This window comes from Leopardus geoffroyi, chromosome D2 (genome assembly GCF_018350155.1).
Source record: "Leopardus geoffroyi isolate Oge1 chromosome D2, O.geoffroyi_Oge1_pat1.0, whole genome shotgun sequence".
NCBI lineage: Eukaryota > Metazoa > Chordata > Mammalia > Carnivora > Felidae > Leopardus > Leopardus geoffroyi.
Genome location: NC_059334.1, coordinates 34363201 through 34377847, shown reverse-complemented (window position 1 = coordinate 34377847; position 14647 = coordinate 34363201). Strand labels below are relative to the sequence as shown.

Sequence of the window (14647 nt, the reverse complement as noted above, 5' to 3'; positions counted from 1 at the left end):
GACTACTCTGTCTCCCATTGCCAACCTTTCCATCGTCCACACAATCACTAAGATTTGAGAAATATTTACTTAATAATAATTTCCCAAATAATAATGGCTAACATTTATTGAGTGTTTGCTTACACCAGGCAAATTTTTAAATGCTTCAAATTTTACTAATTTAATCCTCACAGCAACCCTATGAGGTAGATATTCCTCATTTTACAGATGGAGAAATGCAATATTAATTGGTTAAGTAATTTCCTTAAGATCACAGAGATAGTAAAGGTTAAAGATGGGGCTTAAATTTAGGCAATCTTGCTCCAGAACTCATATTCTTAACTGCTACACTGGATTGCCTTTCTGAGCACATTTACTGTGTGTCCTGTCCTGTACTAAACAGATAAAAAGAAAGCACATGGAAGTAATAAAGTGAAAAACACTGATGCTGATGGAGGCAAAACATTCTTCTCAGTAGATGGCATGATTACAACTTAGTTTAATTCCTGGTTCTGCCATTACTAGCTGGATGTGACTTTATCTCTTTGAGCTTCAATTTCTTTGCCTAGCAATAAGGGATAATACTAATATTATCACATGGGTTCATTATGAGAATTAAATAATATAATGCATGGAAACTGCTTAGTACAAAACCTGACAATAACATTAACTTAAGGGGAATAAAAGATGTCATGGCTATAGCAATATGTTATTTGTACAGCATTTTAAGCTTCACCACCTACCTGTTATCTTTCTTTGGCTTCTCAATCATCTTCTGAAGTAAGATAATAATACCAGAAACACACATCCATATAACAAATGAGGAAAATGAGGCACTAACTGTAATTTTTGAGGTTGTACAGTGGCAGGATTAGAACCAGAATTCCATTCTCTAGACTGTCAAATCAGGCCTTTTTCTCTTGTATCATGTGGCCATGATGAGAGATGTAATACATAAACCTAATGCTGAGGTCTTCTTTAGCTTTATAACTCTCTTCACATGATATGAGTTCTGCATTGACTATATTAGTGATGACGTTAAGAAAAGAAGTCATGCAGAGTATGTCGAAAATCAGAGGAAAATCAGAGCTGACACTCTTATCAGTCACCAAGGGAGAAACCAATCATCTTCTAAAGTTCTGATGAGCCTTAGACCAGATGCTCAAGGGAGGCCTGTGTTGTCAGCATGGTACTGGACTCTGTTATCAAATGGGTGATCTATACCTCTTACAGCATGCTGTAGTAAAGATTGTGAGAGAGAAGTATTTGAAGACAACATCATTTGAAAGCCAGGAGGAACTGCAGACATTTATTAGTGAGCTCTATGTGTTCTTGGTGGATCAGATGCATGTGGCCTTAAACCAGGTAGGTGATCAATAACTGAGAGCCCTTCCTTTTCTCTTTAAGGCATCAAAGTCTCTGAATGATTCCCTCCTTCCTTGATTCCTTTCTTCCTTAATTCAGCAAACAGAAATGTGATCGATTAAAACAATAAATAAAATCAGCTAATGCAAATTGTAAAACAAAAATCATCATTTTATTTCTTCTGTGAATGTGTGTAATTCTCAGTTTGTTCTCTGATATTGGCAATCAAAACCACGAAACATTATGAGATTTCAGATATTGGACCTATATGACAATGATGCTTCAAACATGCCTTTTCATTGGACGGGTAGCCTGTTCTCCCATTTGTCTGTTTTTTTTTTTTTTTTTTAAGTTTATCTATTTATTTTGTGGGGAGGATGGGCAGAGAGAGGGAGAGAGAGAATTCCAAGCAGGCTCCACGCTCAGCAGGGAGTCCAACACAGGACTTGATCCCACAACCGTGCAATCATGACCTGAACCAAAATCAAGAGTTGACCGTTTAACTGACTGAGCCACCCAGGTGCCCCCCTCCTCCCATTTATCTGTTTATATCTGTATTTGCACAGCTTGCATATTGCCTTCATTTGCTCATTTTTAAATGTATACAGTTGTGGTTTATTTGAAAACTATGACAAAAACCAAAGTCTTTTTGTCCTATTGGTAGTCGCTAAGCAGCTATGCTTCCTCAAACCCTCTATTCTATTTGTTCTTTCCTTCACTTGATTTTCTTCTCTGTCACCATCATTTTTTCTTTCAACTTGTCTAGCCTGTCTGGAAGAGGAAGGTGAGGAATGTCCAGTATCCTAGCTAGCATTAAGAGAACAATCCTGCCTTGGGCACAGATGACTTGGATGAATTGCTTTGAAAATTGAACATTAGGTGGTAATTACTGTTGCCTTATGCCTCCAAGGAATCCCTGTCTAGTAGACGAGAGAGACATAAAATACAAATAAGTGTAGCAGGGTGAGGTCAATGCTGTGAAGGGGTGTGTCCATGGTAAAGCAGGTTAGGAGATGCCTGAATAAAAAGTAATCAACTTTGCCCTGAGACCTGTCAGGAAAGGATTCACAGAAGAGCTGTGGCTTGAGCTTGAAGGCTAAAAAATTCTCAAGGTGGAGGATTCAGAGTATTTGAGTCATAGGTAACATCACAAAAGCTTGGAAGCTTGGAAGCATATGGGATACACAGAAACTGCATATAGTTCGGGAACGGATGCTAAACTGGTTAAGGAACAGAGAAGCAGGAGGTGAAGCCAGGGATCAATAAGTTCCTAGTAGGGGAGTTGGGAATATGGATGGAGACCTTGTATGCCACAGAAAGAAGTTTTGTCTTTTCTATTATTAGCATTTAGGAAGCAATAAATTTAATTATTTTACACTGGGGAATAGTATGATCAAATCTACATTTTATGATAAACACTGATAACAGTGTGTCAGTTGGGTTAGATGCAGTGAAACTGGTGATGTTAACTGGTTATTACATAGTAAGTAGGAAAAGGGGGCAAAGATTAAGTTTAAGGCTCAATGACTGGGTAGCAGGTAGTACCAGTAAGTGGGACAAGAAATACAACACAAGCAAATTTAGTGGGAGGTAGGTGGTATTGAAATTACTTTTGAATATTAGCTCTTGTGGGATTTTTCTCGAGTGAGATCTGAGCTGGAGATGAGATTTGGGGTGCCATAAGTGCATATAGGCATACCTTGGAGATACTGAAGATTTGATTCTAGACCACCGTAATAAAGCAAATATCAAAATAAAGCGAGTCAAATTAATTTTGTGGTTTCTTAGTGCATATACAAGTTATATTTACACTATACTATACTCTATTACATGTGCAATTATAGCATTATGTCTAGAAAAACAATGTACATACCTTAATTAAAAAATAGTTTAGGGGCACCTGGGTGGCTCAGTCAGTTGGGCGTCCAACTTCAGCCCAGGTCATGATCTCGCAGTCCATGAGTTCGAGCCCCACGTCGGGCTCTGTGCTGACAGCTCAGAGCCTGGAGCCTGCTTCCGATTTTGTGTCTCCCTCTCTCTGGCCCTCCCCCGCTCACACTCTGTCTCACTCTCTCTCAAAAATAAATAAACATTAAAAAAAATTTAAAAAAATAGTTTATTGCTGGGTATTTGGGTGGCTCAGTCAGTTGAGCGTCCAACTCTTGATTTCTGCTCAGGTCATGATCCCAGGGTCATGGGATTGAGCCCTGTGTCAGACTCCGCACTGAGTGTGGAGCCTGCTTAAGATTCTCTCCTTCTGGCCCTCTCCCCAGCTCACACACACTCCCTCTCTAAAACAGAAACAAAACCAAAAACAAAACCTAAAAACTTTATTGCTAAAAAATGCTAACCATCATCTGAGCTTTCACTGAGTCCTAGTCACTGATTACAGATCACCGTAACAAATATAATTAACAATAAAAAAGCTTAAAATATTGTGAGAAGTACCAAAATGTGACACAGAGACAAGTAAGCAAATGCTATTGGAAAATGGTACCAACAGACCTGCTTGACACAGAGTTGCTGTGAACCTTCAATTTGTAAAAAAAATAAAAATAAAAAAAGCAATATCTTTGAAGCTCAATAAAACAAGATATACCTGTAGATGCTAGTTAAACTATTGTTATAGATGGAGCTGCTGAGGAAAACATAAGTAGAGAGAGAAGCAAGCTGGTGGTAGAACACTATAGAAATACCAACATTTAAGGGATGGATGAATAAAAGAATTAATTAAGGAGATAAGTGAATTGTTAAAAGAGCAAAAGAACCAGAAGACAGTGGTGTCACAAAAGCTAAGGGAAGAGAATTTTAAGAAGAAAAAGTAGTCAACATTGTCAAATATTCCTAGGAGTTATGAAAAGCAAAAGCTGGGGAATGGGAAGGGGAAATTGGAACGAGGCGGTCAAAAGATACAAACTTCAAGTTACAAGATAAACAAGCACCAGGGATATGATGTACAGCAGGATGACTATAGCTAACACTGTTGTTTGATATATTTGTAACTTGTTAGGAGAGTAAATCCTAAGAGTTCTTACCACAAGAAATTTTTTTCTTTTTATTGTGTCCATGTGAAATGATAGATGCTAACTAAACTTACTATGGTAATTATTTTACAATATATGTCAGTCAAACCATTAAGCTATGTGCCTTAAACTTACACAGTGATGCACGACAGTTATATCTGAATAAAACTGGAGAAAAAGAAAAACAAAATTTGAAAAGTTTTCATTGGATCTGAAAATAAGGAGGTTATTAACTTTTACATAGCACTATCATTGGACTAATGGAGAGGATTCAAATTATAATGAATTGTGGAGTAAATGAGTGCTTAGGAAACAGATAAATATAAATTCAGGAAGCTGGGGGACGCCTGGGTGGCTCACTTGGTTGAGTGTCCGACTCCTGATTTCAGCTCAGGTCATGATCTCAAGGTTCCTGAGATAAAGCCCCATGTCAGATCTCTCTCTGCTTAAGATTCTCTCTCTCTCTCTCTCTCCTTCTATTTTCTTCCCCTCTCCTGATTGTGCGCTCTCTCTCTCTCTCTCTCTCTCTCTCTCTCTCTCTCTGAAAATAAATAAATAAACTGGAAAAAGAAGTTGGAAGATAAAAGGAAGAAGTAGGAAAATAGTAGCCAGAAATTATCAAGGTTTTCATTTTAAGCTAGAAATGCCTTTAGCATGTCCATCGGTTTGGGAGAAGGAGTCAGCAGACTGGGAGAAATTAAAAATAGAAGGAAAGAGAGAATGATGGCAAACCCAGGGTATATACAAATGGGAAAGAATCAAGAAGTTAGATGGAAAGATTAGTCTTGCAACAGAGAAGGATGTGATGCTTCTTCAGACTGAAAGTAAAGAGATACAGTGGATACAGAAATAAACTATATCAGTATGGTGTTCAAAAGCTGAGGTATCCCTGGCCCGATGATTTCCATTTCCTCTGCGAAGTAATGTGTTTACTGGACAATGAAGGGAGTAAGGGTTGAATGAAAAGCTTGAAGAAAGAAAATTAAGACACTGCATCATAGTATTATGGAATGTGTTGCTAAACAAGGACAAATACATAGATTACTGAGTATGAAAGGCCTTTAGCTAAGACTGAATGCCAAAGAATCTGTGGCAGCTCAGAGATTTCTGTGTGTATGCAGTCTTCCTCTGGACCAATTAGCAGGTCCTGTAGGACTGTTTTAATTTGGGAATTTTCAGGCCAAGTGCAGGCAAAGGACAAGGTGCCTGGGACCTGAGTTTGCTGGTGAGAGTAGTATGAGTGGATGGCCATGAGGTCCGGTATTACACAGTTGGGAAAAGACAGGTATATTAGAAATGAGGGAAATAAAGTCAGAGAGTAGTTTTAAGGGGATTAAGTGACAAAAAGATTGAAGGCTTATAACATAGGTTCTTGGAACAGGATATTAGAGGTAGAGTATTTCTGGTTTAGGCACTGTAGTATGTTGCTGGAGGAATTTGGAGGTCAAGATCATCAAAATCAAAAAGAACAAAGAACAGAGACATAATCTGTAACCAGGAGCTCTCTTTGGCCCATCTCAAATTAAGCTTTACTCTCTACATCCCTTAGCAACTCTACTTGTTAATGTCACTGATAATTTTTTTACTTCTAAATTCTAAAGAATTGGAGGTCTTCCTTGGCAGTAGCTTCTGATCCCAGAGATTACTTATTATACTATAACTGCTTTCCTGGATGGTATATAGGACATAATATTTTTCTGGGTTTTTCCCTACCTTTCTGGCTATTTCTAAAATGTTTCCTTTTGGGGATATATTTATATATCCCACTGAATGTGCAAAGGTAACTTCCAAAGCTTTATCCTTAGTCTCCTATTTTTTTGATGTTTGAAGATTCTAGCTAGTGCTTACCAACCTTTTTCATGTCATGGCACCTAAAAATGATAATATTCATCCCATACACAAGAGAAAATTAAGGAAGCTGTTTGAGGTCAAAGGAGGCTTACTTAAGGATTTTGACTGCCCTAAGTGCTGAGGAGGAGAGTTCTGTTCTAATTAATTTTTACTCACTTCCATGAGCTTAGATTGTTGGTATTCATATACCTGACCTTCTCTTTCATCCTTGATATGTCTCTCTTGGTTCACTCTTACTCTCTTACTATATTGGACTATAAGAAACTCCAATGTCATTTTCAACCTCGTGGCTGAGGTCTCCCATCTAGTTTATTCTTATAAGACTCTCTACTTGTAATTGTTTTGTTTTGTCTAACTAACATCTTGATGTTGACAGACCATGCCAGATGATGTCCAACACGCTCTTTCAACCATTTATACAAGCAATGAACAGCTTCGACTCTTCGCATTTGAAGCAGAAGTCAATGAGAACTTTGAAATGGCAGCAGTGTATTATGAAGAGGTAATTAAAGGTCTTTCCAGTAGTTGTTATTACTATTATTTGTGTAATATGGGTATAACAAATAGTAGTTTTTAATTATTTAAAACCCATCAGGACTGATGAGAGGACAGACACATAAATCAATAAAATAGAGTCTATAAATATGTCCACACAAATAAGGCCACTACATTTTTGACATAGATGTAAAAGAAATTCAATGGAGAAAGGACAATCTTTTCAAAGAAATGGCTTTAGAATCACTGGTCATCCATATGCAAAAAATGAACTTTGACTTAAACCTCAAACATTGTAAAAAATCAACTTAAAATGGACCACACATCTGAATCTAAACCATAAAACGATAAATATTTTAGAAGAAAACAAAGGAGAAGGTCTTTCATGATCTGGAGTTAGGTAAAGAGTTCTTGGACATGACACCAAAGCATGATACATAAAAGAAAAATATGATAAATGGAACTTCATCAAAATTAAAAATGTGTGGTCTGTAAAAGACACTATTAAGAGAAAGAAAAGGAGAAAATATCTGCAAGACATATATCTGACAAAGGATTTATTTGTATCCAGAATATTAAGAACTCTTAAAATTCAACAATAGAAAACAACTAAATAAAAATGGGCAAGAGATTTGAACAGATATTTCACTAAATATGATAAATAAGAACATGAAAAGATATTCAACATAATTAGCTATTGTGGAATGCAAATTAAAACCACAATAAGATGCCACTACAACTTCTTAGAGTAACTACAGTGAAAATGCTGACAATACAAGGTGCTAATGAGGATACAAAGCAACTGGAACCATCATACTTTGTCAGAGGAAATGCACAATGATAACGTCATTCTGGAAAATAGTTTGGCAGTGTCTTATACATGCACCATATGACCTACTCCTGGATATTTACCTTAAAGAAGTAAAATCTTATGTACATGAATGCTTACAGAAACTTTATTCATAATTGCTCAAACAGAAGCAACCCAAATGTTCTTTAAAGGGTGACTAAATAAACTATGGCTTATCCATATAATCTATTCAGCAATAAAAGAAATGTATTACTAATACAACAACTTGCATGAATTTCAAAGGCATTATACTGAGTGAAAGAAGACACTGTCAAAAGGTTACATACTGTATGGTGTCATTTATATGATATTCTTTTTTTAAATTGAACTATAGTTGAATACAATTTTGTATTCAACACTCTCAGGTGTACAATATAGCGATTTGACAATTATATATATTACAAAATGCTTACCACAATAAGCATAGCTACCATTGGTCACCATACAAGTTATTATGACATTATTGCCTACATTCCCTGTGCTGTACTTCTCATTCCCATGACTTATTTATTTTATGACTGGCAGTCTGTATGTCTTAATCCCCTTCACCTATTTCACCCATCCTCCCACTCCTCCTCTGACAACTACCAATTTTCTATATTTATGAATCTGTTTCTGGTTTTTTGTTGCTGTTTGTTTTGCTTTGTTTTTAGATTCTACATATAAATGAAATATGGAATTTGTCTTTTTCTGTCTATTTGTCTTAGCGTAGTGCCTTCTAGGCCCATCCATGTTGGTGCAAATGACAAGATTTCATTCTTTTTTATGGCTGAATGGTATTCCATTACACACACACACACACACACACACACACACACACACACACCACATTTTCTTTATCCATTCAGCTATTGATAGACACTTAGGTTGCTTCCATATCTTGGCTATTGTAAATAATGTTGCAATAAACATAGGGGTGCATATGTTTTCGAATTAGTGTTTTGGTTTTCTTTGGGTGAATACCCAGAAGTGTAATTACTGGGTTCTATGATATTTTTATTTTTAATCTTCTGAGGAACCTCCCTGCTGTTTTCCATAGTGGCTACGCCAATCTACATTCCCATCAACAGTGCACAAGGGTTCCTTTTTCTCTACATCCTTGCCAATACTTGTTATTTTTTGTCTTTTTGACACTAGCTATTCTATTTTCATTTCCCCGAAGATGAGTGATGTTGAGCATCTTTTCAAGCACCTGCTGGACATCTGTACATCTTCTTTCAAAAAATGTCTATTCAGGTCCTCTGTCCATTTTTAATCATATTATTTGTTTTTTTGGTGTTCAGTTGTGTGGGGGTGGGGGAATGGGCAAAACAGGTGAAAGGGATAAATAGGTACAAACTGCCAGTTATAAAATAGCATGTCTTTAAAGGTCATTCATGTCATAGTATGTATTAGTATTTTATTCCTTTTTATGGCTCAGTAACATTCCATTGTATAGATAGAGCACATTTTGTTTATTTGTCCATTAGGTGATGGGTATTTGACTAATATCCACTTTTTGACTATTATGGATAATGCTGCTATAAACATTCATTTATTGTTTAAGTTTAATATGGACATATGTTTTTAGTTCTCTTGGGTGTATACCTAGGAGTGGAATTACTAGGTCATATGGTAACTCTATGCTTAACTTTTTGAGGAAATGCAAAACTGTTTTCCAAAAGGTTGTACTCTTTTATATTCCCACTAGCAATAGATGAGGGTTCCATTTTTTTCATATTCTCACTAATTCTTATTATTATACATCTTTTAAACAATTATAGCCATTCTAATGGGTGTGAAGTGGTATTTCATTGTGGTTTTATTTTGCATTTCTCAAATATCAAGTTATTTTGAACATCTTTTCACATTTATAATTTTTTAGTAGGAAAATATGTTCCAGATTTTTTGGAATTAATGTTCTAAATTAATTGACAGAGGAATATTCAGACTATAACAACTTCAAAACATCAATCTATATAAATCATATGTTATGTCTTTATGTCCTTATTTCACTTTGCATATGTTCTCAAAGTTCATCCATGTTGTAACATCTGTCAGCATTTTCTTCCTTTTTAAAGCTAGCTAATATTCCATTGTATGTATATACCATATTTTGCTTATCCATTCATCTGTCAGTGGGCACTTGGGTTGCTTATACTTTTTAGCTCTTATGAATATTGCTGCTTTGAACATGGATGTACAAATATCTCTTTGAAACTCTGCTTTCAATTCTTGTGGGTAAATATACAGAAGTGGGATTGCTGTATCACATGGTAATTCTATTTTTAATTTTTTGAGGAACAACCATCTGTTTTACAAAGTGGCTGCACCATTTTTACATTCCCGCTGTTTACAAGAGTTCTAATTTCTCTGCATCCTCAACAATTGTTATTTTCTGTTTTCTTGACCCTGGCTCTCTTAATGGGTATGAGGTGGTATTTCATTGTGGTTTGATTCCCTAATGATTAGTAATGTTGAGCATCTTCTATGTATTTTGGCCATATGTAGATCTTCAGAGAAATGTGTATTCAAGTCCTTTGCCTATTATTGAGTCAGGTTGTTTAACTTTTTGGTGTTGAGTTTTAGTAGTTCTTTATATATCCTGAATATTAACCCCTTACCAGATATATGATTTGCAAATATTTTCTCCCATTCTATGAGTTACCTCTTTACTCTGTTGATAGTTTCTTTTGATGTACAAAAGGTTTTTTTTAATTAAAAAAATTTTAATGTTTATTTTTGAGAGAGAAGACAGAGCATGAGCAGGGAGGGGCAGAGAGAGACAGACAGACAGACAGACAGACAGACAGAAGCTGAAATAGGATCCAGGCTCTGAGCTTTTAGCACAGAGCCCAATGGGGAGCTTGAACCCACAAACCATGAGACATTGATCTGAGCCCAATTCAGATGCTTAACTGACTGAGCCACCCAGGTGCCCCTGATGTACAAAAGTTTTTAAAAAGTTTTTGATGAAGTTCAATTTGTCTGTTTTTTCTTTTGTTTCCTGTGCCTTTGGTGTCATATCTAAGAAATCATTGCCAAGTCCAGAATCATGAAGCTATTGTGACATATTTTCTTCTCAAAGTGTTATAGTTGTTATAGTTTTAGGCATTAATATTTAGGTCTTTGATCCATTTTGAATTAATTTTTATATATGGTGTTAAGTAAGGGTCCAAGTTCATTCTTTTGCATGGGGATGCAGATATCCAGTTTTCCTAGCACTGTTTGTTGAAAAGTGTGTCCCTTGCAGCCACTCTGGAAAACAGTGTGGAGGTTCCTCAAAAATTAAAAAAAGAACTACCCTATGACCCAGCAATAGCACTGCTAAGAATTTATCCAAGGGATACAGGAGTGCTGATGCATAGGGGCACATGTACCCCAATGTTTATAGTAGCACTTTCAACAATAGCCAAATTATGGAAAGAGCCTAAATGTCCATCAACTGATGAATGGATAAAGAAGATGTGGTTTATATATACAACGGAATACTACATGGCAATGAGAAAGAATGAAATCTGGCTATTTGCAGCAACATGGATGGAACTGCAAGGTATTATGCTAAGTGAAATAAGTCAGTCAGAGAAAGGCAGATTCCATATGTTTTCACTCATAGGTGATCCTGAGAAACTTAATAGAAGTCAATGGGGGAGGGAGATGGGGGGAAAAAGTTACAGAGAGGGAGGGAGGCAAACCATAGGAGACTCTTGGATACTAAGAACAAACTGAGGGTTGTTGGAGGTGGGGGAGAGGGGAAAGTGGGTGATGGGCATTGAGGAGGGCACTTGTTGAGATGAGCACTGGGTGTTGTATGGAAACCAATTTGTCAATAAATTATATTTAAAAAAAAAGCCTGTCCTTACCTATTGGATGGTCTCGGCCCCTTTGTCAAAAATCATTTAACCATAAATGTGAGGATTTATTTCTGAGCTCTCTATTCTATCCCATTGTTCTATATATTTGTCTTGATACTAGTACCACACAGATTATATAGTTTTGTAAGCTTTGAAATCAGGAAGTATGAGTCCTCCAGTTTTGTTCTTTTTCAAGTTTGTTTTAACTATTCAGGGTTCCTGGAGATTCCATGTAAATTTTAGGATGGGTTTTTCCATTACTGCAAAAAATATCATTGGGATTTTGATAGAGATTATATTGAATCTGTAAATTTCTTTGGACAGTATTGACATCTTAATAATATTAAGTCTTTCAATCTATGGACATTGGATGTGTTTCTATTTATTTATGTCACCTTTAATTGTTTCAACAGTATTTTGTAGTTTTCACTTATTATGAGATGCTTCTTTTTCATATTTGTACTTAAATTTATATTTGCCATCTCAAGACTATGACAAAAATGATTATAGATGAATCTTTTTTTTTTCTTTTAATTTTTTTTTTCAACGTTTATTTATTTTTGGGACAGAGAGAGACAGAGCATGAACGGGGGAGGGGCAGAGAAAGAGGGAGACACAGAATCAGAAACAGGCTCCAGGCTCTGAGCCATCAGCCCAGAGCCCGACGCGGGGCTCGAACTCACGGACCGCGAGATCGTGACCTGGCTGAAGTCAGACGCTTAACCGACTGCGCCACCCAGGCGCCCCTATAGATGAATCTTTAAAATGAACTGTAAAATGAATCTAGGTTTCCAAGTAATTGGATAAGCTTATGGTAACCAGAACATTGACACTAGGAAGGAATGAGTTGAAAATTTAATTTTTAAATCATTCCAATATTTATTCACCACATATTATAAGCCAGAACGGTGACTGTGCTAGACATTCAGAAATCAGTGGTAAACAAAAAATGACAGTTTCTGCTTTCATAAAACTTATGGTATTTGTGGTTTTATGTGCATAAAAATATGACATACTGTGCAATAATCTTGGTCCTCCTAATGCTTCATGTGATAGAGGTTGGTCCGTGAGCCCCAGAACTTGGAACACTGGCTGGACTATGGTGCCTTCTGCCTCCTAACTGAGGACAACATCAAAGCACAGGAGTGTTTTCGGAGAGCCCTTTCCCTCAACCAGAATCATATCCACAGGTACGGGTGGAAGATAAGTGAAGAATGAGTAGGAGCAGATAAGCTTCTGTATGAAATTTTCTTGGTTCCATGACTGTGACATGGGACCATGTTGTTAATCACGTTGCTGGTCTCTTCTCAGCCTGTTGCTGTGTGGTGTCCTGGCTGTCTTGATGGAGAACTATGAGCAGGCAGAAATTTTCTTTGAGGATGCTACTTGCTTGGAACCAACTAATGTTGTAGCCTGGACTTTACTTGGTATGGTATTTTCCTGTGATATCAATGTGTTTTTTTCCATTATAAGATTCTCCCTTTCTCTTTTCATTCTCTAATAACTCATCATGTAGTTCTTAAACTTTGGTAAAAAATTTGGAAAGACAAGTGAAATGTTGCAATTCTTTAGTATATGGTGGTAGAAAACCAGTCACATTTATTTTAGCATTTTTCTTTCTTCAGGTTTGTACTATGAAATTCAAAACAATGATATTCGAATGGAGATGGCATTTCATGAAGCCTTCAAACAACTTCAGGCACGAATGCTTCAGGCACAAGTAGCGAAGCAGAGGGGCACTGGTACTGTAGAGTACATTGAAGAAGGAGGGAAAGTAGAATCCAGTTTAGGCCCTTGGGGAATCACTAATGGTTCTGCAACAGCAATGACGGTGGAAGCGGCAGCAGGTAGGACCAGGAAACGGAGATGATGAGTGGCTATTAGGAAAATTAGTGGCCTTATGAATAGGAGCTGGCAAATTGTAGGTACTTGGCAAATATTTGTTAAATGAGTTAGTAGATGGAATTTGAGTTGTCCCAGGTACACCAAGAAAGACTCCTTCTAAATATTTCCTCATTCATATGTTTGCAAGTGTGAAGTTTTCACTGTTGCTATTCAGGTTTTTGAGTCTTAGAGAATTTACTGTCTCCGTGTATGCATAAAAAAGGTATCATTGTAGCAGTGTAAATTTCTTTCATTATCCCATCACTTTCTTTTCCAACACTCTCAATCCCTCTCTTGTGGTTCTTAAGTTTATTTATTTATTTACACACACACACACACACACACACCCTTTTTTCCCTGTCCTTCATTGCCATTCTCCTTTCCTCCATTTTAGAGAATCAATCATTCTAATGTGTTTAATTTAATATGTGGGTTTTTGTTTATGTGTTTCTTGCATATGGTATTTTGTTTATATGTTGTTGCGTATTATTATTTTGTGTGCATGTATTTTTAACAGTTTGTCTGAGATATAATGGACATTCATAAACTGCACATATTTAACACATACAATTTGATATGTTTGACATATGAACACACCCATGAAAACATCACCACAATCAAGGTAATGAACATATCCCAAATCTCCAAAACACTCCTTGTGCCCATTTGAATCTCTTTGTCTTGCACCCATTTCCAAACAACCACCAAGCATCTCTCTGTCACCATCAGTGACTTTGCATGTCTAAAATTTTAGAATTCTAGGAAATTTCTAGAATTTTCTGATTTATTCTTTACCAACATATATATTATTTATCAACTTATACATGATTGGAATTGATTTTGACTTGAAAGTTTGACAGAACTCAACCATAAAACAAGAGCCTGGGTGGTTTTTTTTGTTTGTTTTTTGCAGGAGAAGGTGTCTACCATTTCATTTTCTTAATATTTAATGTATTTGTGTTCTGTATTTCTTATTGTGTTATTCATGGTATTTTATACTTTCTAGGAATTCATCTATTTCATCTAGGTTTTTAAATTTTATTTAATTTTTTTATATTAATCAATTATTTTTTAATAGACTTATTTTTTAGAGGAGTTTTAGGTTCATAACAAAGTTGAAAGGAAGGGTTAGAGATTTTTCATATACTCATTTCCCCTACCCATGTGTAGTCTCTCTTTTTATTAACATTCTTAATGACATTTGATGAGGAGTATCTTATCATATGCTTATGTGCCATTTGTATATCTTCTTTGGTGAGGTGCATATTAAGGTCTTTGGCCATTTTTTTTGTTTTTACTTTTTGATTTTAGAGAGAGAGGATGAGATCAGGGGAGAGGGGCAGAGGGAGAGCACAAGAGAGAGAATC

The 14647-nt window shown here is 36.2% G+C and overlaps 1 protein-coding gene across 4 annotated transcripts in view; it reads left to right on the top strand.

The window, feature by feature from the left end:
• Positions 1-14647, top strand: part of CFAP70 (cilia and flagella associated protein 70) — a 108871-nt gene that overhangs the window by 60868 nt on the left and 33356 nt on the right. For all 4 annotated transcript variants that reach the window (XM_045439577.1, XM_045439576.1, XM_045439572.1 and 1 more), the window contains exons 16-20: positions 1213-1344; positions 6595-6720; positions 12453-12586; positions 12708-12823; positions 13022-13243. In XM_045439577.1, coding sequence (XP_045295533.1) covers positions 1213-1344; positions 6595-6720; positions 12453-12586; positions 12708-12823; positions 13022-13243 — 730 coding nt within the window. The remainder of the gene's footprint in view (positions 1-1212; positions 1345-6594; positions 6721-12452; positions 12587-12707; positions 12824-13021; positions 13244-14647) is intronic.